This window comes from Lynx canadensis, chromosome B3 (assembly GCF_007474595.2).
Source record: "Lynx canadensis isolate LIC74 chromosome B3, mLynCan4.pri.v2, whole genome shotgun sequence".
Classification (NCBI taxonomy): Eukaryota; Metazoa; Chordata; class Mammalia; order Carnivora; family Felidae; genus Lynx; species Lynx canadensis.
The window spans coordinates 70,313,066-70,336,250 of NC_044308.2; the positions used below are offsets into that span (position 1 = coordinate 70,313,066).

General features: G+C 37.8%; 1 protein-coding gene and 1 pseudogene across 1 annotated transcript; one reads left to right on the forward strand and one right to left on the reverse strand.

Moving 5' to 3' along the window:
• Positions 1-4,645: 4,645 nt before the first annotated feature.
• On the forward strand, positions 4,646-5,456 carry LOC115517020 (annotated as a pseudogene).
• Positions 5,457-22,040: 16,584 nt separating this feature from the next.
• On the reverse strand, positions 22,041-22,979 carry LOC115517171 (olfactory receptor 4K14-like). Its single transcript, XM_030320290.1, has one exon. The coding sequence runs from the start codon at positions 22,977-22,979 to the stop codon at positions 22,041-22,043; it is 939 nt and encodes a 312-aa protein (XP_030176150.1).
• Positions 22,980-23,185: the final 206 nt, after the last annotated feature.

The following is a 23,185-nucleotide window of genomic DNA, read 5'->3' on the forward strand; positions in this document are numbered from 1 at the left end:
TGGATATGGACCCTGCACCCTCGCTTTAGGCACAGAAATCCCTGGAGGTGAGGTGTCTGGACTGGGTAAGGATGGCTGCTTGCCATGTTAGTGAAACTTGAGTGAGTAAAGTCACCTGTTTTCCCCAAACTGTGGACTTTTGCAGGGAACTTGTCATTGTCAGTGCACAGAGACCCATACATTTATTTTATTTTTTACACATTTTTATTTAAATTCCAGTTAACATACAGTGTAATGTTATTTTCGGGTGTACCATATAGTGCTTCAACATTTTCGTACAACACTGGGTGCTCATTGCAAGTGCACTCCTTAATCCCCATCACCCATTTTACCCATCAACCCACCCACCCTCCCTCTGGTAACAGTTCTCTCTAGTTAAGAGTCTGTTTCTTGGTTTGTCTCCTCTCTCTCTCTTTTTCTCCTTTGTCTCTTAAATTCCACCATAGATTTTAAATAAAGGAATTTCTTTGAATTTTGAAGAAGGGTTTATGAAACTCACTTTCCTATTTTGAAATAAATTAAAATACAGAATACAGTGTTTTCAAACTGTAATTTGAAGACTACTTACATTAAAATCACTTGAGATGCTTTTAAAATGCGAACAATCTGGATGCATCATTGCTTTGCTTAATTAGAATTCTGGGAACAAATCCCAGAAATATGCTTTTTACTATAAACTACTTCAGGTAATTCTAATTCACAGTCATGACTGAAAACCCCTGGATAATTGTCACATTATCCATCTATAAGAGTAGTTGCTCTTAAAGGATGGTTAGAATAATTTGCTTATGTGAGAAGTCTCTGTTAATGGACTATGATGCATTCTTAGAAATACATCACTAGGATATATTAATTCTAAAACTGTGACCTCATAAAATATGTTGTTTATGGACAGGAGAGTAGGTCACTGAGAATTTGCTCAGTGACGTTCAAGGCCTCTTTTTCTATTTTTAAATAATTAGCGGGGCGCCTGGGTGGCGCAGTCGGTTAAGCGTCCGACTTCAGCCAGGTCACGATCTCGCGGTCCGTGAGTTCGAGCCCCGCGTCGGGCTCTGGGCTGATGGCTCAGAGCTTGGAGCCTGTTTCCGACTCTGTGTCTCCCTCTCTCTCTGCCCCTTCCCCGTTCATGCTCTGTCTCTCTCTGTCCCAAAAATAAATAAACGTTGAAAAAAATTTAAAAAAAAATAATTAGCATGAGTGGGAGAGAGGGGAAGAGGGAGAGAGAGTCCCATGACCCTGCTATCATGATCTGAGCTAAAATTGTGTGGGATTATCCACTGACTGAGCCACCCAGGCCCCCTGAATTTGAAGGCATCTTAAATATTTATTTACCTGTAGTCACTAAGAGATAAGCTGCTTCATCTTTTAGTTCTCTGTGCTTTATAAATGTTTTTCTTTAACATAAATATTTAAATAGTCTTTAAATCAAACTATTTTTGTCTAAAGAATCCTTCAGGTAAGTAATTTAAATGCCAAATTCTTAAAGCAGGGCCCCCAAATTTAAGAATTACCATCTGAAGTAAAATTTCATTGGATACTCTCTCCTGCTTTGTCAAAGATTAGTTGGCCATACATTTGTGGGTCCAGTTCTGGAGTCTCTATTCTATTCCATTGGTCTATGTGTCTGTTTTTGTGCCAATACCATACTGTCTTGATGATTATAGCTTTGTAGTAGAGGCTAAAGTCTGGGATTGTGATGCCTCCCACTTTGTTTTTCTTCTTCAATATTACTTTGGCTATTTGGGGTCTTTTGTGATTCCATACAAATTTAAGGATTGTTTGTTCTAGCTTTGAGAAGAATGCTGGTGCAATTTTGTGGGATTGCATTGAATGTGTAGATTGCTTTAGGCAGTATTGACATTTTAACTATTTATTCTTCCAATCCATGAGCATGGAATGTTTTTCCATTTCTTTGTGTCTTCTTCAATTTCCTTCATAAGCCTTCTATAGTTTTCAGCATACCGATCTTTTACATCTTTGATTAGGTTTATACCTAGGTATTTTATGGTTCTTGGTGCGATTGTAAATGGGATCAGTTTCTTTATTTCTCTTTCTCTTGCTTCATTGTTGGTGTATAAAAATGCAACCAATTTCTGTACGTTGATTTTGTACCCTGAGACTTTGCTGAATTCATGTATCAGTTCTAGCAGACTTCTGGTGGAGTCTGTTGGGTTTTCCATGTAGAGTATCATGTTTTCTGCTAATGGTGAAAGTTTGACTTCTTCTTTGCCAATTTTGATGCCTTTGATTTCTTTTTGTTGTCTGCTTCCTGATGCTAGGACTTCCAACACTATGTTAAACAACAGTGGTGAGGGTGGACATCCCTGTCATGTTAGTTACTTAACAAATGGTGCTGGGAGAACAGGACAGCAACTTGCAGAAGAATGAAACTTGACCACTTTTTTACACCATACACGAAAATAAATTCAAAATGTATGAAAGACCTGAATGTGAGACAGGAAACCATAAAAACCCTAAAGGAGAAAGCAGGAAACAACCTCTTTGACCTCAGCCACAGCAATTTCTTACTTGACATATCTCCAGAGACAAGGGAATTAAAAGCAAAAATGAACTTTTGGGACTTCATTAAGATATAAAGCTTCTGCACTGCAAAGAAAACAATCAATAAAACTAAAGGCAACCGATGGAACGGGGAAAAATATTTGCAAATGACATGTCAGATAAAGGGCTAGTATCCAAAATCTGTAAAGAACTCAGCTAATTCCACACCCAAAAAACAAGCAATCCAATGAAGAAATGGACAGAAGACATGAATAGACACTTCTCCAAAGAAGATATCCAGATGGTTAATGGACACATGAAACGATGCTCAGCATCACTCATCATCAGGGAAATACAAATCAAAGCCACACTGAGATACCACCTTCACCAGTCAGAGTGGCTAAAACAAACAAATCAGAAGACTATAGATGCTGGAGAGGATGTGGAGAAAGAGGAACCCTTTTGCACTGTTGGTGGGAATGCAAACTGGCGCAGCCACTCTGGAAAACAGTGTGGAGGTTCCTTAAAAAATTAAAAATAAAACTGCCTTATGACCCAGCAGTAGCACTGCTAGGAATTTACCCAAGGGATAAAGGAGTGCTGATGCATAGGGGCACTTGTACCCCAATATTTATAGCAGCACTTTCAACAATAGCCAAATTATGGAAAGAACCTAAATGTCCATCAACTGATGAATGGATAAAGAAGATGTGGTTTATATATACAATGGAATACTATTTGGCAATGAAAAAGAATGAAATCTGGCCATTTGCAGCAACATGGATGGAACTGGAGGGTATTATGCCAAGTGAAACAAGTCAGTCAGAGAAAGACAAATACCATATATTTTCACTCATACGTGGGATCTTGATTAACTTAACAGAAGACCATGCGGGATGGGAAGGGGAAAAAGTAGCTACAGAGAGGGAGGGAGGCAAACCATAAGAGACTCTTAAATACAGAGAACAAACTGAGGGTTGATGGGGGATAGGGGAGAGGTGGAAAGTGGGTGATGGGCATTAAGGAGGGCACTTGTTGGGATGAGCACTGGGTGTTTTATGGAAACCAATTTGACAATATATTTAAAAATAAATAAAATTAAGTAAAATTTCATTTCTATACAATGGGAAAATTAGTTTTTTTCATTTCTGTGTTTTCCTCCTTGATCTCAGATGCAGTTTGAAGAAGAAAAGGTTAGGGAGACTTTCATAGAAAGAAATGTATGTCCAGCTGTTGGATCTCCTGATATTGCCACTTTCTTCCATTAGAAGGGCCCTGAGGATCTTGCTGAAGGAAGGGTCACTTGCAGTTTTATGATTCTGCTTAAGAAACACATTCTTCCCAATTCATTCCTTTAAATCAATTATCAGAATTCTGTAAAGCTATTATGTAAATAATATGTATATAGCTATTATGTAAAGCTATAATGTCTAATTCCAACATTAACCTGTAAATCTCCTGAAGTCAGGATCAGTGTTTTACCTCAAAACTTTACATAGTACTAGGCAAATGGTAGATGCTTATTAGGAATATTAGTTATTAAGTATTTTAGCCAAATGGATAAGTTAACACACTATTTAAAAAACAAAGAACAAAAACAAACAAACAAACAACAACAACAAAAAAAAACCGGGGCGCCTGGGTGGCGCAGTCGGTTAAGCGTCCAACTTCAGCCAGGTCACGATCTCGCGGTCCGTGAGTTCAAGCCCCGCGTCGGGCTCTGGGCTGATGGCTCAGAGCCTGGAGCATGTTTCTGATTCTGTGTCTCCCTCTCTCTCTGCCCCTCCCCCGTTCATGCTCTGTCTCTCTCTGTCCCAAAAAATAAATAAACATAAAAAAAAAAAATTAAAAAAAAAAAAAAATAAAATAAAAAAAAAATAAAAAAAAATTAAAAAAAAAACCTTATAGCTTTAATGAAGATTTCTTCCTAAATCAGATTTAATAAAAGCTTAAATGTGTGTTTTTAAATAATAATTTTTGATAAATTCTTTATTATTTTGGTTTTGGTCTTTTAGGTATCACTAGACATAGCCAATATGTGAAACAAATTACTCTGAAGTCTTAATTTGTATTCCTGGGACTTTCTACCTATGGACCAGTGCTACATTTTCTCCTTGCTTTCTCTACTGGGTTTTCTGTAACAATGGTCCTGGGAAAGCTCCTTGTGTTTACAGTGACCTTTGATCCTCATTTACATTACCCCCCATGTACTTCCTTTTAGCTAAACTCTCCTTTATTGATTTGTGTCTTTCCACCTTAAGGGTTTCTAAGATGATTGTGACCTGTATTCTGGGCACAAAACCACATACTTTCAGGGGTGTGTCACCAGATGTTTGCCCTTCATGTCCTGGCTGGATCTGAGATGGTCCTGCTCATTGCTCTGGCCTTGGACAGATATGTGGCCATATGCAAGCCCCTCCACTACCTGACTATCATGAGCCCACAGATGTGCATTTTGCTTCTGTCTGGTGCTTGGGTTATTGGCCTCATTCATGCAGTGGTCCAGTTAGCTTTTGTCGTCCATTTGCCTTTTTGTGGTCCTAATGAGATAGATAGCTTTTACTGTGACCTTCCTTGGCTTATCAAATTTGCCTGCACAGACACCTACAGAATGGAATTCATGGTTAATACCAACAGTGGGTTCGTTTCCATGGGCACCTTCTTCTTAGTGCTTATCTCCTATATCTTCATCCTGGTCACTGTATGGAAACGTTCCTCAGGTGGTTTGTCTAAAGCCTTTTCTACTCTGTCAGCTCACATCACTGTGGTGGTTTTGTTCTTCGGACCATGCATCTTTGTTTATGTGTGGCCATTTCCCACAGTGCCAGTGGATAAGTTTTCTTGCCATTTTGGACTTTATGATCACACCCATTCTGAATCTCATTATCTACACATTGAGGAACAAGGACGTGAAGTTGGCAATGAGGAGATGGAGTTTGAGGATGATCTTCTAAATAGCTCTAAATGAGAAAACAAGTCATGCCTTCTGCAAGCAATACTGTATGCACAAGTATTGAAGGGTTAAATATTATCTTAAGACCATTTGTTTTCTTTATTTCAGTAGCACAAATATCTTGGGTAGTTTATTTCATATTAAAGGCCAATAGTGTGATTATAAATTTATTTAAGGCTATTTTGCATATTTTAAGATTTTAAATTACTGAAATACACTTTTTGTTTCACTTACATATTGACTGGTCTATAGAATCTTGGGAAGTTTTTTGAATTTCAAGGCACATTTGCCGAGGTACCGGTGTATGCTGATATTTTTCTCTGTCACTGGGTTGAAAATATTCTTATGTAAAGGATGATTGGTTCTCCTAAGTTATTTTTGGCAAGCAAATCAGGCTTGTCCTTAAGTTGATTCAGCTGTGTTGTTACTTTTGTTAATAGATGCACTCAGTTACATGAATATAATTTTTGTCATATATTAAGTATTGTCTGATAATCATATATGCAGAAAGTAACACATTGGGCAAAGAAATAGTTAAACAGTTATTAGTGTTTGAGATCGTATTAGGATCTGGCATCTAAGAGGACAATGTTACATCTTTTTCATCTCAACTTTGCTTTCAACTATTCCCTTTAAATGTATAAAGTGACAGCAAAAAGGTATGACTTAAGAAATAACATTCATTAAAGAGAGTAGAACTAGGATGGGGTTTAGAAAATGTTAAAGAGAAGGAACTCCTATGTAGTATTGCTTAACCGTGGATACAAAGCAGCACTGAACACTCCATGCTCAAGCATTAAGCCTGTGCTGTTTAGACTTGCAGGACTGACTGTTCACCACCCCACGAAGCAAAACAATGCCTTTTTAAAAACTTTATTTGTTGAAATTTTATTCTTATAGTGGAGTGGAATTTACTTCCCTTTGTATTTCGTATTTCTTGTTTTTAATCTACAATTGTGCAGAATGAAATATCTTCTATGATGTCTCCTTTTGTGTTTGAAATTTACACATGATGATATATCTTATAACTTTAAGAATAAATATTGCCTTTGATGGTAAACATCTTAAGTCTTTTTAGGCAAAATTTCCCAATTTGGAAATTTCATGAGATTTATTTTGAGGCCACCTGAAATGTCCATTTAATTTTCTGTTAAAATCTGTTTCTTTTGGAACCTGGGTATAAGCTGATAATGATTCCAGCCATGAAGCAGGGAAAAATATATGATAACATTCCATCATAAAATGAAATGTCATTAAATCTGTAATACAAGATCTGTAAGAACATCTGAATCAGAAATTAAAAATCTTTGACTACAAAGGACTGAAAATTTGGAAATAACAGTAAGAGTCATCTGCTACTCAGAAGAAAATTGAACAAGACAAAATTACAACTTACAGTAGCCAAACTATGGAAGCAGTCCAAGTGTCATTTAATAGATGAGAGATAGATAAAGAAGAGGTGGGATACATATACCCACCTCTGTGTGTGTATGTGTATATATATACACACATATATACATGTACATATACATACATGTATATATACATATACACATACATGTACATATACATATATACGTATATGTACATATATAATATATACATATACATATATACATATATGTACATGTACATATATAATATATATACATGTACATATATAATATATATATACATATACATAAAAAATGAAATCTTGCTAGTTGCTACAATGTGGACAGATCTCAAGAGTATAATGCTAAGTGAAATAAGTCAGTTAGAGAAAGACAAATACCATATGATCTCACTTATATGTGGAATTTAAGAAACAAAACAAATAGGCAAAGGGAAGAAAAGAGACAGACAAAGTAATAGACTCATAACTATAGAGAGCAAAGTGGTGATTACCAAGGGAAGGGTAGTGGGGGATGGGTGAAATAGAGGATGGGGATTAAAAAGTACACTTATCATGATGAAAAAAAAACAAAAAACCTACAAATTCCTTTTCCAAAAACCAGGAAAAACAATAATCAAAAAACAAAAAACCTTTACAGAATAGAGCTGGTCAAATTGTCACTTTCTTGAAATTTGGGAATCATATGAATGTTCCCTTATGCTCCTTGGTTGTTCAGGGAATAAAATACTGCACACAGTCTAACTCTGAATTCATATTATTGTATGTTGTAATATAAAACATTGTGTAATCACCCAAACTGCAGCTATTAGAATTTGTGTAAAGTCTGTCTTATTAAGAAGAAATGGGTTAAAAAAAAACAGGTAAAAATTGTTAGTTTGTTCTAAACACCGTTTTGCTGAACCTCACAAACACAAAAATGAGGAATCAACTACCAGATACCCAATGGAGAACAGAATGGCCAAAATTACAATGGGAGATACAGAATAAAAGGATGTTTCATAGAACTGGGCAAGGGGTAGTCAATATTTGTATAATTTAAAATGCAATAGAGTAGAATTAACATATCAAAATTTTTTTATTAACGTGTCAAAAATAAAAGACCAGAATATATACATAATGATATATTTTATAATGAATTTGGAAAAGTTGGTACAAAATGGTGAATTCCAAGGCCTAGCCTAGTAAAATTATTACCTATTTAAAATGTTGTACCGGGGCGCCTGGGTGGTTCAGTCAGTTAGGCGTCCAACTTCGGCTCAGGTCATAATCTCGGTCCGTGAGTTCAAGCCCTGCATTGGGCTCTGTGCTGACAGGTCAGAGCCTGGAGCCTGTTTCGGATTCTGTGTCTCCCCTCTCTCTGTCCCTCCCCTATTCACGCTCTGTCTCTCTCTGTCTCAAAAAAAAAAATAAATAAACGTTAAAAAAAATTAAAAAAAAATGTTGTATCTTCTGAGCCTCTTACCAAAATAACTGAACAAGGTCGATAGGAAAGAAAGTCAGGATGGAATCTGACTTCTTGATAGTAGTATGCAAAGAAAGGCAACAATGGATCTATATTTCCAAAAGATTCAAAGAAATAAAATGTGATATAAAAATTAGTTTGGAGCCAATCTATCTTCCAAGTATATGAAGGTTAAAGGAAATAACTTTAAGTATGCAAAACTTTGTAGGATGTTGTATGCATAAGCACTTCCTGAGATATCTAGAGGATTCTCCATCTAGTTAAGGGAGATTTGGAGAACCTTCAGTTATACTGTTGCTTAGAATTTATTTATTTATTTTTTTCAATATATAAAATTTATTGTCAAATTGGTTTCCATACAACACCCAGTGCTCATCCCAAAAGGTGCCCTCCTCAACACCCATCACCCACCCTCCCCACCCTCCCACCCCCCATCAACCCTCAGTTTGTTCTCAGTTTTTAAGAGTCCCTTATGCTTTGGCTCTCTCCCACTCTAACCTCTTTTTTTTCCTTCCCCTCCCCAATGGGTTTCTGTTAAGTTTCTCAGAATCCACCTAAGAGTGAAAACATATGGTATCTGTCTTTCTCTGTATGGCTTATTTCACTTAGCATGACACTCTCCAGTTCCATCCACGTTGCTACAAAGGGCCATATTTCATTCTTTCTCATTGCCACGTAGTAATCCATTGTGTCTATTAACCACAATTTCTTTATCCATTCATCAGTTGATGGACATTTAGGCTCTTTCCATAATTTGGCTATTGTTGAGAGTGCTGCTATAAACATTGGGGTACAAGTTTCCCAATGCATCAGTACTCCTGTATCCCTTGGGTAAATTCCTAGCAGTGCTACTGCCGGGTCATAGGGTAGGTCTATTTTTAACTTTTTGAGGAACCTCCACACTGTTTTCCAGAGTGGCTGCACCAGTTTGCATTCCCACCAACAGTGCAAGAGGGTTCCCGTTTCTCCACATCCTCTCCAGCATCTATAGTCTCCTGATTTGTTCATTTTGGCCACTCTGACTGGCATGAGGTGATATCTGAGTGTGGTTTTGATTTGTATTTCCCTGATGAGGAGTGACGTTGAGCATCTTTTCATGTGCCTGTTGGCCATCTGGCTGTCTCTTTAGAGAAGTGTCTATTCATGTTTTCTGCCCATTTCTTCACTGGATTATTTGTTTTTTGGGTGTGGAGTTTGGTGAGCTCTTTATAGATTTTGGATACTAGCCCTTTGTCTGAAATGTCATTTGCAAATATCTTTTCCCATTCTGTTGGTTGCCTTTTAGTTTTGTTGATTGTTTCCTTTGCTGTGCAGAAGCTTTTATCTTCATGAGGTCCCAGTAGTTCATTTTTGCTTTTAATTCCCTTGCCTTTGGGGATGTGTCGAATAAGAAATTGCTACAGCTGAGGTCAGAGAGGTCTTTTCCTGCTTTCTCCTCTAGGGTTTTGATGGTTCCCTGTCTCACATTCAGGTCCTTTATCCATTTTGAGTTTATTTTTGTGAATGGTGTGAGAAAGTGGTCTAGTTTCAACCTTCTGCATGTTGCTGTCCAGTTCTCCCAGCACCATTTGTTAAAGAGACTGTCTTGTTTCCATTGGATATTCTTTCCTGCTTTGTCAAAGATTAGTTGGCCATACATTTGTGGGTCTAGTTCTGGGGTTTCTATTCTATTCCATTGGTCTATGTGTCTGTTTTGTGCCAATACCATGCTGTCTTGATGATTACAGCTTTGTAGTAGAGGCTAAAGTCTGGGATTGTGATGCCTCCTGCTTTGGTCTTCTTCTTCAAAATTACTTTGACTATTTGGGGTCTTTAGTGGTTCCATATGAAGTTTAGGATTGCTTGTTCTAGCTTCGAGAAGAATGCTGGTGCAATTTTGATTGGGATTGCACTGAATGTGTAGATAGCTTTGGGTAGTATTGACATTTTGACAATCTTTATTCTTCCAACCCATGAGCATGGAATGTTTTTCCATTTCTTTATATCTTCTTCAATTTCCTTCATAAGTTTTCTATAATTTTCAGCATACAGATCTTGTACATCTTTGGTTAGATTTATTCTTAGGTATTTTATGCTTGTGGTGCAATTGTGAATGGGATCAGTTTCTTTATTTGTCTTTCTGTTGCTTCATTATTGGTGTATAAGAATGCAACTGATTTCTGTACATTGATGTTGTATCCTGCAACTTTGCTAAATTCATGTACAGTTCTAGCAGACTTTTGGTGGAGTCTATCAGATTTTCAACATATAATATCATGTCATCTGCAAAAAGAGAAAGCTTAACTTCATCTTTGCCACCTTTGATGGCTTTGATTTCCTTTTGTTTTCTGATTGCTTATGCTAGGACTTCCAACACTATGTTAAACAACAGCAGTGAGAGTGGACATCCCTGTCTTGTTCCTGATCTCAGGGAGAAAGCTCTCAGTTTTTCCTCATTGAGGATGATGTTAGATGTGGACTCTTCATAAATGGCTTTTATGATGTTTAAGTATGTTCCTTCTATCCCGACTTTCCTGAGGGTTTTTATTAAAAAGTTGCTGAATTTTGTCAAATGCTTTTTCTGCATCAATTGACAGGATCATATCATTCTTATCTTTTCTTTTATTAATGTGATGGATCACGTTGATTGATTTGCGAAAGTTGAACCAGCCCTGCATCTCAGGAATGAATCCCACTTGATCATGGTGAATAATTCTTTTTATATGCCATTGAATTCGATTTGCTAGTATCTTACTGAGAATTTTTGCGTCCAAATTCATCAGGGATATTGGCCTATAATTCTGTTTTTTTACTGGGTTTTTGTCTGGTTTAGGAATCAAAGTAATACTGGCTTCATAGAATGAGTCTGGAAGTTTTCCTTCCCTTTCTGTTTTTTGGAATAGCTTGAGAAGGATAGGTATTATTTCTGCTTTAAACGTCTGGTAAACCTCCCCCGGGAAGCCATCTGGTCCTGGACTCTTATTTGTTGGGAGATTTTTGATAACTGATTCAATTTCTTCTCTGGTTATGGGTCTGTTCAAGCTTTCTATTTCCTCCTGATTGAGTTTTGGAAGTGTGTGGGTGTTTAGGAATTTGTCCATTTCTTCCTGGTGTTCCAGTTTGTTGGCATCTAATTTTTCATAGTATTCCCTGATAATTGCTTGTAATCTGAGGGATTGGTTGTAAGAATTCCTGTGGTTGATCTCAAGCTTCATAGCATCGTGGTCTGAAAGTATGCATGGTATGATCTCAATTCGTGTATACTTATGAAGGGCTGTTTTGTGACCCAGTATGTGATCTATCTTGGAGAATGTTCCATGTGCACTCGAGAAGAAAGTATATTCTGTTGCTTTGGGATGCAGAGTTCTAAATATATCTGTCAAGTCCATCTGATCCAATGGATCATTCAGGGCCCTTGTTTCATTATTGACCGTGTGTCTAGATGATCTATCCATTTCTATAAGTGGGGTGTTAAAGTCCCCTGAAGTGACCACATTCTTATCAATAAGGTTGCTTATGTTTGTAAGTAATTGTTTTATATATTTGGGGGCTCCCGTATTCGACGCATAGACATTTGTAATTGTTAGCTTTTCTTGATGGATAGACCCTGTAATTATTATATAATGCCCTTCTTCATCTCTTGTTACAGCTTTAATTTAAAGTCTAGTTTGTCTAATATAAGTATGGCTACTCCAGCTTTGTTTTGACTTCCAGTAGCATGATAAATAGTTTTCCATCCCCTCATTTTCAACCTGAAGGTGTTCTCAGGTCTAAAATGAGTCTCTTGTAGACAGCAAATAGATGGGTCTTGTTTTTTTTATCCATTCTGATACCCTATGTCTTTTGGTTGGCGCATTTAGTCCATTTACATTCAGTGTTATTATAGAAAGATATGGGTTTAGAGTCATTGTGATGTCTGTAGGTTTCATGCTTGTAGCGATGTCTCTGGTGATTTGTCTCACAGAATCCCCCTTAGGATCTCTTATAGGGCTGGTTTAGTGGTGACGAGTTCCTTCAGTTTTTGTTTGTTTGGGAAGACCTTCATCTCTCCTTCTATCCTAAATGACAGACTTGCTGGATAAAGGATTCTCGGCTGCATATTTTTTTTTTGTTCATCACATTGAAGATTTCCTTCTGTTCCTTTCTGGTCTGCCAAATATCAGTAGAGAGATCCGTCACGAGTCTTATCAGTCTTCCTTTAATGTTAGAGCACGTTTATCCCTGGCTGCTTTCAGAATATTCTTTATCCTTGTATTTTGCCAGTTTCACTATGATATGTCATGTAGAAGATTGATTCAAGTTACATCTGAAGGGAGTTCTCTGTGCCTCTTGGATTTCAATGCCTTTTTCCTTCCCCAGATCAGAGAAGTTCTCAGCTATTATTTCTTTTTTAAAAACAATTTTTTTTAACATTTATTTATTTTTGAGACAGAGAGAGACAGAGCATGAATGGGGGAGGGTCAGAGAGAGAGGGAGACACAGAATCCGAAACAGGATCCAGGCTCTGAGCGGTCAGCACAGAGCCCGACGCGGGGCTCGAACTCATGGACCGCGAGATCATGACCTGAGCCGAAGTCGACTGCTTAACCGACTGAGCCACCCAGGCGCCCCTCAGCTATTATTTCTTGAAGTACACCTTCAGCACCTTTCCCTCTCTCTCCCTCCTCTGGAATACCAATTATGCATAGATTATTTCTCTTTAGTGCATCACTTAGTTCTCTAATTTTCCCCTCATATTCCTGAAGTTTTTTTATCTCTCTTTTCTCAGCTTCTTCTTTTTCCATAATTTTATCCTCCAGTTCACCTATTCTCTCCTCTGCCTCTTCAATCCGAGCTGTGGTTGTCTCCATTTTATTTTGCAGCTCATTAATAGCATTTTTTAGCTCCTCCTGGATGTTCCTTAGTCCCTTGATCTCTGTAGCAATAGATTCTCTGCTGTCCTCTATACTGTTTTCAAGCCCAGCGATTAATTTTATGACTATTATTCTAAATTCACTTTCTGTTATATTGTTTAAATCGTTTTTGATCAGTTCGTTAGTTGTTGCTATTTCCTGGAGATTCTTTTGAGGGGAATTCTTCTGTTTCATCATTTTGGATAGTCCCTGGAGTGGTGCAGGACTGCAGGGCACTTCCCCTGTGCTGTCTTGAATAACTTGCGTTGGTGGGCGTGGCCGCAGTCAGTCCTGATGTCTGCCCCCAGCCCACAGCTGGGGCCATAGTCAGACTGTTGTGTACCTTCTCTTCCCCTCTCCTAGCGGTGGGATTCTCTGTAGGGTGGCATGGCCCGTCTGGGCTACTTGCACACTGCCAGGCTTGGTGCTGGGGATCTGGCATATTAGCTGGGGTGGATGGGCAAGTTGCACAGGGGAGGGAAGGGCAAGCTCAGCTGGCTTATCCTTGGGTGATCTGCTTCAGTTGGGGCCCTGTACCGGGAGGGAGTCAGACCTGCCCCAGCCAGAGGGATGGATCCGCAGAAGCACAGTGTTGGGTGTTTGCATGGTGCAAGCAAGTTCCCTGGCAGGAACTGGTTCCCTTTTCGATTTGGGCTGGGGGATGGGTGAGGGAATGGTGCTGGCGAATGCCTTTGTTCCCCGCCAAGCTGAGCTCTGTCGTCTGGGGCTCAACAACTCTCCCTCCCATTGTCCTCCAGCCCTCGTGCTCTCCGAGCAGAGCTGTTAACTTATAACCTTCCAGATGTTAAGTCCCACTTGCTGTCAGAACACACTCTGTCTGGGTCCTCCACTTTTGCAAGCCAGACTCGGGGCCTCTGCTTGGCTGGTGGGCTGCCTCTCTGCCCTGGCTCCCTCCCGCCAGTCTGTGTAGTGCACTGCCTCTCCGCCCTTCCTACCCTTTTCCATGGGCCTGTCCTCTGCGCTTGGCTCTGGAGAATCTGTTCTGCTAGTCTTCTGGCAGTTTTCTGGGTTATTTAGGCAGGTGTATGTGGAATCTAAGTGATCAGCAGGATGTGGTGAGCCCAGCTTCCTCCTACCCCACCATCTTCAATACATTCTCTTTTTAAGAACCTTTAAAAAGTTCCCCAGGTGACTCTTGATACTTTTGGACAATACCAGACTGGAGCATGTAAAGACTAAGATATTCTTGTGTATTTCAGAGTGCACTTAGGGAAACAACTTGCACTTTGTAACTGGGCAGGAATATTGTTTGGTTAGAAGGGTAAAGGAAAGGGAGGCCGGTGGTGTTACCCTAGCACGATTTTTTGTTGAACACCTGTTGTCAGTTCTCTTGAGTATAACTGCTGGGTCATATGGGTCCTATAGTAACTTTATGTTTAGCATTTTGAGGACCTGTCAAACGGTTTCCACAGTGGCTGTACCATTTTATGTTCCCACCAGCAGTGTATACACATTTCAGTTTCTCCATATCCTCACCAAAACTTGTTATTTTATAATTTTTATTATAGCCAATCCAGTGGGTGTGAAATGAGAATGCATTCTGGTTTTGATTTGAATTCATCTAACGACTAATGATATTGGGCATCTTTTCATGTGCTTCCTGGTTGGCCATTTGTTTATCTTCTTGAGAGATATGTATTTTCACATCTTTCATTCAGTTTAAAATGAGATTGTGTTTTTATTATGGAGTTTTAGGAGTCCTTTATATTTAGACCTGTATTAGTTTTCTAGGACTGCCATAATAAATTACCACAGTCTTGGTGGTTTAAAACAGAAATTTAGTGTCTTGCAATTTTGGAGGCTAGAAATTGGCAATAAGTATGTTGACATACTCATAAATATCTAGGGAAGAATCCTTTCTTGCCACTTCCAGCATCCACTTATGTCTGCATGATTTCATCCTCTACCTCCGCTTTCGCATGGTCCTATTCCCTGTATTCTTGTCTTTTCCTCTTTGTCTCTTATTAGGACAGTTGCTTGTAGATTTAGAGCCAGCCCAGGTTCTCCAAATTAATGTCATCTCAGTACCCTTATTACATTTACAAAGACCTTTTTTCCAAGTAAGGTCACATCAGTAGTTTCAGGAGTTGTGATATAGCATATAGACCTATCTCTTTGAGGGCCACCACTCCACTGGCTACGAGATCTTCATTAGAAGAGTCTTACAACTACTTTCTCTCATCTGCAGGTCTAATTTTCACTTTCTTGAGTGGAGGCTTTGACACAAATATTTTTAGTTTGGATGAAGTCCAGTGTACCTATTTTTTCTTTTGTTGATTATGCTTTGGGTGTCCTTTTAAAAAAAAATCGCCGGGGCGCCTGGGTGGCGCAGTCGGTTAAGCGTCCGACTTCAGCCAGGTCACGATCTCACGGTCCGTGGGTTCGAGCCCTGCGTCGGGCTCTGGGCTGATGGCTCAGAGCCTGGAGCCTGTTTCCGATTCTGTGTCTCCCTCTCTCTCTGCCCCTCCCCCGTTCATGCTCTGTCTCTCTCTGTCCCAAAAATAAATAAAAACGTTGAAAAAAAAAATTAAAAAAAAAAATCGCCTACAATAAACCAACAGCAAATAATAAATATACTATGAATTTCTAGGATTGTATCATCTGTGGTTTTTGTTTTGTTTTCCATTCATGGCCTGGAGAAGCTGAGATGATAATGAGGAGTGTGGTTTTGGGGTGTGTCTGCAGACAGAAACCATATTATGCAGGGCCTTTAAGGTGTTGAAAAACATCACAGTTTGAACTTTATCCTAACAATAAATGGATGGCCTTTGGGAGCTTTCATAGTATGTATGTTTGCTTTGTGAAAGACACTGTTAAGTGTTTTATGCAACTTAGGTGTTTTATCCTTGACATGCTATGAGAATGTAGTGCTATTTTACAGAAACTGGTTTAGAGAAGTTATGCTTCTTCTCAAAACTCCTACACTGACCCCCTTTCATAGGTGTGAGTTTCCAGTGTGGGGTCCTCTAAGCTTCTGAGTTTTAATAATGCCAAACTCTCCCCTTTATTCCTCCAGCTCTGAAGTTGGTATTTTTTTTCCTTCAGCTGCTTTTAAAATGATCCCTTAGTGCTTTAAAAAGTCTATTTTTAGTTCTTCAATACCTAGTTAACCATCTTTAGATTATATTATTTTATTAGAACAAATATGCATTTTTGTGGTATATTCTGATTCATAAATTTGTAACAGAATTGGTCCCAGGAAGCAGCTCCTTAAATATGGGGATTGGGAATTGGCTTGGTCTTGTCCTTGGGAATGAGCACAGCCTGAGATCCTTGCCCGTGGGAAATGGCATGCTAGTGATCGATTACCAGCAGGCAGTGGCATTGCAGATAATTGTGTTGATTGCATTGAAGGCTAACTGAAGCAAGTGGTTATTGTACTTGACCATTTTGCTACTAATGTTGATTATAAGGAGTGTGGTGAGTGATGGATTCTTCTGAATACTTATAGAAAGAAATGGCAAACTCAGATTTTTAAAATTTGATTTCAAGTTATAGTTTGAGAACCAGAAAAGTTCTGTGACAGTTATTAAATATCTTGCTTTTGTAGTTATGGATGTAATCCTGCTGAAATCAGCCACAGAATTTAATTTTGTAGTTTTCAGAATAACAACTTAATTTGCGAAATTAAAGGCATTGCTTAGCAAGAAGGGGAAATATGTTTGGAATTAACATGCATAGAGCCTTCCAAACTTCCAGAAATATGTGTAATTTTTCTTTAAGTGCTGGCTTCCTAGGAGTTGCCTATGGATCAGAGTAGCTTATTTTTCAGGCCGTGTTTGTTCAGAGGTGTGCTTTATTCCTGAGCCTTTGAACCTTCATTTTTCATTGGATCTTTGTGTGGCTTAGGAGATGCTTTCAAGTCTTCCCTAATTCTCCTGAGTGGGTGTAGCCTAGCACATGCAAACAGCCTTCCTGTCTCTGAAGTTTATGATCTTAGGAGGGATCTTAGATGGTTCTTTCTGTCTGATGTCTTGTTTCTCTGCTGTTTTGTTAATGGCTGCCAGCATCAAGGAAATTCTAACACTTGTTCATTGTTCTTCACCAAGATTCCCGTGTTTTTTGAGAATGTCCTTCATCATGGAATTCTCCACACCAAGTTCCAAAATGAAGTCAGCCACCTCAGATAAGGCTGCAGGGCTTTTTTTCTTTAAAGGCTTTCTCTCCCCGAATCAGAACCTTTGAACCACTGCATAGGAGTTGGGGAAGAAGATCTTACTTATAATTTTTCTTCACCACTATCAATATAGTCCACATTCCTTTTTATCTTTAGGCTAAACTATTCTAAATGTTTATGACTATTCCTCATGTAATATGGTTCTGTTTACTTACTGTCCTTGAATGGACTTCAGATTCTTTGTATTAAGTTTGATTCTCTAAATATAATCTGACCACAAAGTCATAAAATATGGGAGGAGAAGAATGGAAAAGAAAGGAGTAGAAAGAACATGAATGAAGGCTTCCTCTTTCTTTATGAATGACTATAGCATTTATGATTTAAAAAATAATCTCACAATCTCCCTTCTGCATTACTATGTGGACCCAGGTCAGAAGAATGTGTCTGGCTTCCCTTTGCCAAGTATTACTTTCAGTATTACATTAAGAGAATTATTTTGAGATTAACTTAATGTACTAAGTAAACTATCTTGTGATTGTTTAATGGAGGCATCTTTACATTTATAGTTATTAACTTGAAGGTATACATATTTGTGTAGTTAACAGACTTAATATTTAAAAGTATATACATATGCATATATATCCGTATATATATATGGATATATATGTATAATGTTTATTATGAAGCAACAATTCACATACCACAAAATTCATCCATTTGTCATAATATATTCTGTAGAATTCTTGATCATTCAATATTCCACAAAACATCATACCAGTCCACTACATTGATGTGGTAATTCTGACTGGACCCAATAAAAGGAAAAAAGCAAATATTTTGGATGCCATAGACATATCTGAGTTAGATCGTGGGAAATAAACCACCTCAGTAAAGTGTCTAGGGTTCCCATGGCTAGCATCCCCCTGAGCTCTAGTATAGCTTGTAGATCTCAAATGCCTAAACTTGAGCTTCAAGTGATTGTGTGATCTCAGCTACCTATGATGAACTGAATGCTATCTTATTCTTTAAGCCATAAAATTGAAATTCAGAACCAACATTATATCATTAAGTGGAAATGGCACATAATAAACTGAGCTTAGCAGGTCAAGAGGCATAAGAAGTTACATTAGATTATAGTAAAGTCCTTCAACAACTATTACTGCCTGATTGCCTTATCTCATTATATATCTATGACTACATGGACTAAAAATTAAATATTTAGAGCTTAATATACAGTTGGTTTCTTTTATATAATTGGCAGCAACTAGAAGTGAAACTCTGAGGCTCTACTACTGCAATTTAGTGAAGTATTGTGGTTAGATTTGGTTAGTTATGGTAGTATTATGATTTTGGCCCTGAATGAGTGTGGTGAGGAGAAATTCTCCCAAGGGAAGAATTTCAAGCAGTACTTTTAGTTGTCCACTTTGTTTGACTAGAAGCATGGGTATATATTTATTCCTGAATAGTTACTAATGGTGTAATTAGATGGTCAGAGCTTGGACTGAATAGTAGGAAGCCTACTGACAGAGAATTCCTGGGGGAGAGTTCTAGTGATAGACCTCTCAGAATGGGCATAGATTATGAAAATAAAGATGTCGTCCCATGTGAGTGATACTACGGGGCAGCTCCTACAGAGGAATCTTTAGAAGTCAGGTAGGCAAATTACAAGTTATGTGCATGTTAACATCTTTCTCCAGTCATCTCAGCACTTGCTGAATGGGTTCCTATGCAAAATGACCAAGGTTAGAGATCATTCATTGCTAAACAATTTGGAATTCCTTACAAAGCTTGATCTGGCTGTTAGTGTTACCTGACCTTTAATGCTGAGCCACTAAATGGCACAATTTACTGCGGGGATCAGCCAGTGATCTGATGGCAGGTTAATTATATTGAAACATGTCCATTGTGGAAGAAGTAGAATTCTGACCTCACTGAAATGAACATATGGGTATGCATTTTTTTCCTAACTAAAATACCATAGGCTAAACTCCCATCCATGGATTGAAAAAAATGCTTTGTCACAACGGTGGTATTCTATATAACATTGCATCTGATGAGCCAAACAAGTGCAGCTGTGGTCTCATGACCAAGAATGCCCTGATATTAACACTTGTTCACTCATAAACAGCTGGTCTAATAGAATGATAGAATGATATACTGAAGACTCGTTTATGACTATTTTGGGAGGTGAGATCTTCATTCTCTTTGGGAATCAAGATGTAGAAATTGTAATAAATCCTGTTGCTGTTATATCTAACAACTCAATAATTTTTGCTTCCCATTTGCATCACTCTGAGCTCTACTGTGTTGGAGGTCTTGGTGCCTAAGAAAGAATGACTTCCACCAGAGTAGACAATATTTTCTTTAAATGCAAATTAAGACCAACTGTTGGCCATTTGAGGTTGACTAGAGAATATAAGTCTTCTAGGTTAATGTCTGTGAAGATGATTCTAACAGAAATCAGTGAGAATTGAGGAGAATTTGCCTATCTGATAAATGTAAATACTAAGCTTGAAAAGCATGGAAAAAAGTGACTAAAATGTTTGAGTTGAGAGCATGTAATTCTTGGATTTTGTTGTGGCAAATTATATTACAAAGAAATTTATAAGCTTATTTTTTACTTAAAATTTTTTTAATGTTTATTTTTGAGTGAGAGGGAGAGACAACAGACAGATAGACACAGAGTGCAAGCAGGGGAGGGGCAGAGAGAGGGAGACACAGAATCTGAAGCAGGTTCCAAGCTCTGAGCTGTCAGCACAGAGCTTGACGCCAGGCTCAAACTCACAAACTGTGAGATCATGACCTGAGCCCAAGTTGGACATTGAACCGACCAAGTCACCCAGACGCCCCTGTATTTTTTTTATTCTTAAACCCTTCTTTTTCACATGTTAGGAAATCCATAAAAATAGTACTTAACACTCAGGTTTATCTTATAAGGACAAACAGAAAAAAAAAAAAAGATAGTGTTCTGGGCAGAAAAAAATTTCTTAAAACATACAGTGGTGACAATACAGTGAATGAATAGTATACCCATGAGAATGAATTGGGGCTACCGCCCAAGGTAGAGACAGCTAAATGGTTGACTGTTAATACTTTACCATTTGTGTGCAGGTTTGTTCTTAGGTGATGTTTCTCCCATTCCCATTTTATACTGCATAATCAATTTAGATTGCAAAATGCCATTTCCAGTATATTATTTATTTTGTTTGGTTAATATTCCATTATTGACTTAGGTTCTCTGATTCTATTAATTGACTCAGGTCATGATCTCACAGTTTGTGAGTTCGAGCCCCACATCGGGCTCTGTGCTGGCAGCTCAGAGCCTGGAGCCTGCTTCCAGTTCTGTCTCCCTCTCTGCTCCTCCCCTACTCATGCTCTGTGTCTCTCTTTCTCAAAAATAAACAAACATTAAAAAAAAAAGAAATAATTTTCTATTGTATTGGGTAGTGTTATATAATAAGTGAAGAGTCTTGGAATTCAAATTGACCTATAAATCTTAAGAGAAGGAAAAATAAGACTGTGTTATCTTGAAGAACTTTAATTCACATTTCTGAGTCTCATTTTCTTATTCATAAATTGGAAATAATAATAAAAGCACTTAAATTAATGCCTATAAAAGAGTGGCATACAGTAGGCATTCAAGGAGGATCAGTGCATTATTTTTATTGTCATTTTGTTGTTTTTTGTTTTGATGTTAAGAGATATAAAACCTGTGTATGTACTAAATTTTTTTTCTGACTTTTATTGTTGATTCTTCCAAGTGAATTTCAATCCACTTAATTTACAATTCTGCAAGAAATAAAATAAATTTTATTTGTAAGTTGAAACTTAGGAACTTCTTTTGATGACAAAGGCTGCACTTCAATACGCCACGATCAATAAATGTTATGGGTATTTGAATGGATAAATTATCCTTTATATATTCATTCAAATATATTTATTGAGTGTTTATATATTAACCAATATACTAAGTACTGCTATTTCAAAAATTGATCAGGTAAGGCATGGCTCTTGCCCTTGAAGAGCATACATTTTAGGACTTTTACACAGATGATTAATAATAGTTTGAAGTATAATAAATATTAGTCCTTGAGACTGAGATAACCAAGGGAAATATCATTAGGTTTTACCTTTTTTTTTTTTTTTACATTTATTGAGTTAATGGAAATGAAACACAGAATATCCTTCACTCTATGATTTTACCACTGTTGTCACATTCTCTCTAGTTTTTTCTCCCACTGCTTCCCATTGGTATTTGCCTGGAAGCTAAGTTAAAGAAAAAATAATAATTGAGTTACCTCTTGACAAGAAGTTGGGTGAAAGGTTTGAGAGAAGGAGTCAGTGTTATAGGAGTACTTTCCAAATGGAGTTAGGAGAAAATTCAAGAGAAATTTGTTAAGATACTATCCATCAGGATGGATGGATGGCTTTGTTGAATGAATTTTAGATTCTTAATTAACATAAAGTCATAGGAAGACTGATTAGACAATTCCCTCAGAAAGAGGGATCATTAGTGTTTGGGCTTTAGGGATATATTTTGTGGTGTTCTACTGGATGATTAATAAATGTTGCCATTTCTTGAATTATATTTACCCTATTCCTGCACTTGGAGACAACTATAATATGTAGAAATAAACTGAATGCCTAGAATTTTCAACTTATTTTACAAGGTCAATGTATTATCAATTTGAAGTGCTTACAGTAAGGTTTTTGGGGCATTAAATATTTCCCTTGTAATGCATATAATAGCTTCTGAATCTCTTCATGGCATCTTTAATCTCTTTATTTCTCAGAGTATAAATGGCTGGATTTAGGAGAGGTGTAATAACAGAGTAAAACACAGCAAGAAATTTGTCCACCCAGGTGATGCTGAGTGGCCACACATAGATGAAGATGCAAGGCCCAAAGAAGAGCACCACCACTGTGATGTGGGCAGTACAGGTAGAGAGTGCCTTGGAAGCACCAGTTTTAGTGCTTTGGTGGATGGTGAGAAGAATATATGTATAGGATATCAACAACAGAATAAAGCAAGTCATAGCTAGAACCCCACTGTCAGCATTCATTAATATTCCCAAATTGTAGGAATCTATGCAGGCAAGCTTGATTACCAGTGGTATGTCACAGAAGAAGCTGTCAATTTCCCTGGGGCCACAGAAAGGCAATTGCACAATCACAGCCATCTGACTCATGGCATGCACGAAGCCAATGCTCCAGGAAGTTACCACCAGACTAGTGCATTTTTGCAGGCTCATCATGGCCGAATAGTGGAGTGGCTTACAGATAGCCACATAGCGGTCATAGGCCATTACCACCAATAGTACCATCTCACCCCCTCCAACAAAATGTACATAGAGGATCTGGCACATACACCCTCCAAAGGAAATAGTCTTGTTCTCCCTGAGAAAGTCCGTGATCATCTTTGGAGTGGTGACTGAAGAAAGCCACATATCAACAAAGGACAGGTTGGCCAACAAGAAATACATGGGGGAATGAAGATGGGAATCAGTGATGATTAGGATCATGATGAAAACATTTCCAGATACAATAATCAGGTAAAGCATAAAAAATATGATTAGGAATAAGACCTGCATATTCCATGAGTGGCAAAGTCCCAGAAGCACAAATTCTGACACTATAGACAAATTTCCTTTATCCATTTTATTCACTGTGTCCTCTAAAATAACCTAGGAAGAAGGATAGATTGTCAGTTAGTGGTGTGGGAATGGGTACTTAACTTTTAGTGTTTAATTGAAATTCTATTTCATTTAAATTTAAATTTCCTTGAAAATTAGCATTTATACCTGAAAGTGGAAAATATAACTGGGAAGACAAATATTGGCAAAATATTCCTGACATTATGCCT

Coding starts and splice junctions, on each gene's coding strand:
- LOC115517171 (XM_030320290.1), bottom strand. CDS start 22,979: ATGGATAAAGGAAATTTGTCTATAGTGTCAGAATTTGTGCTTCTGGGA.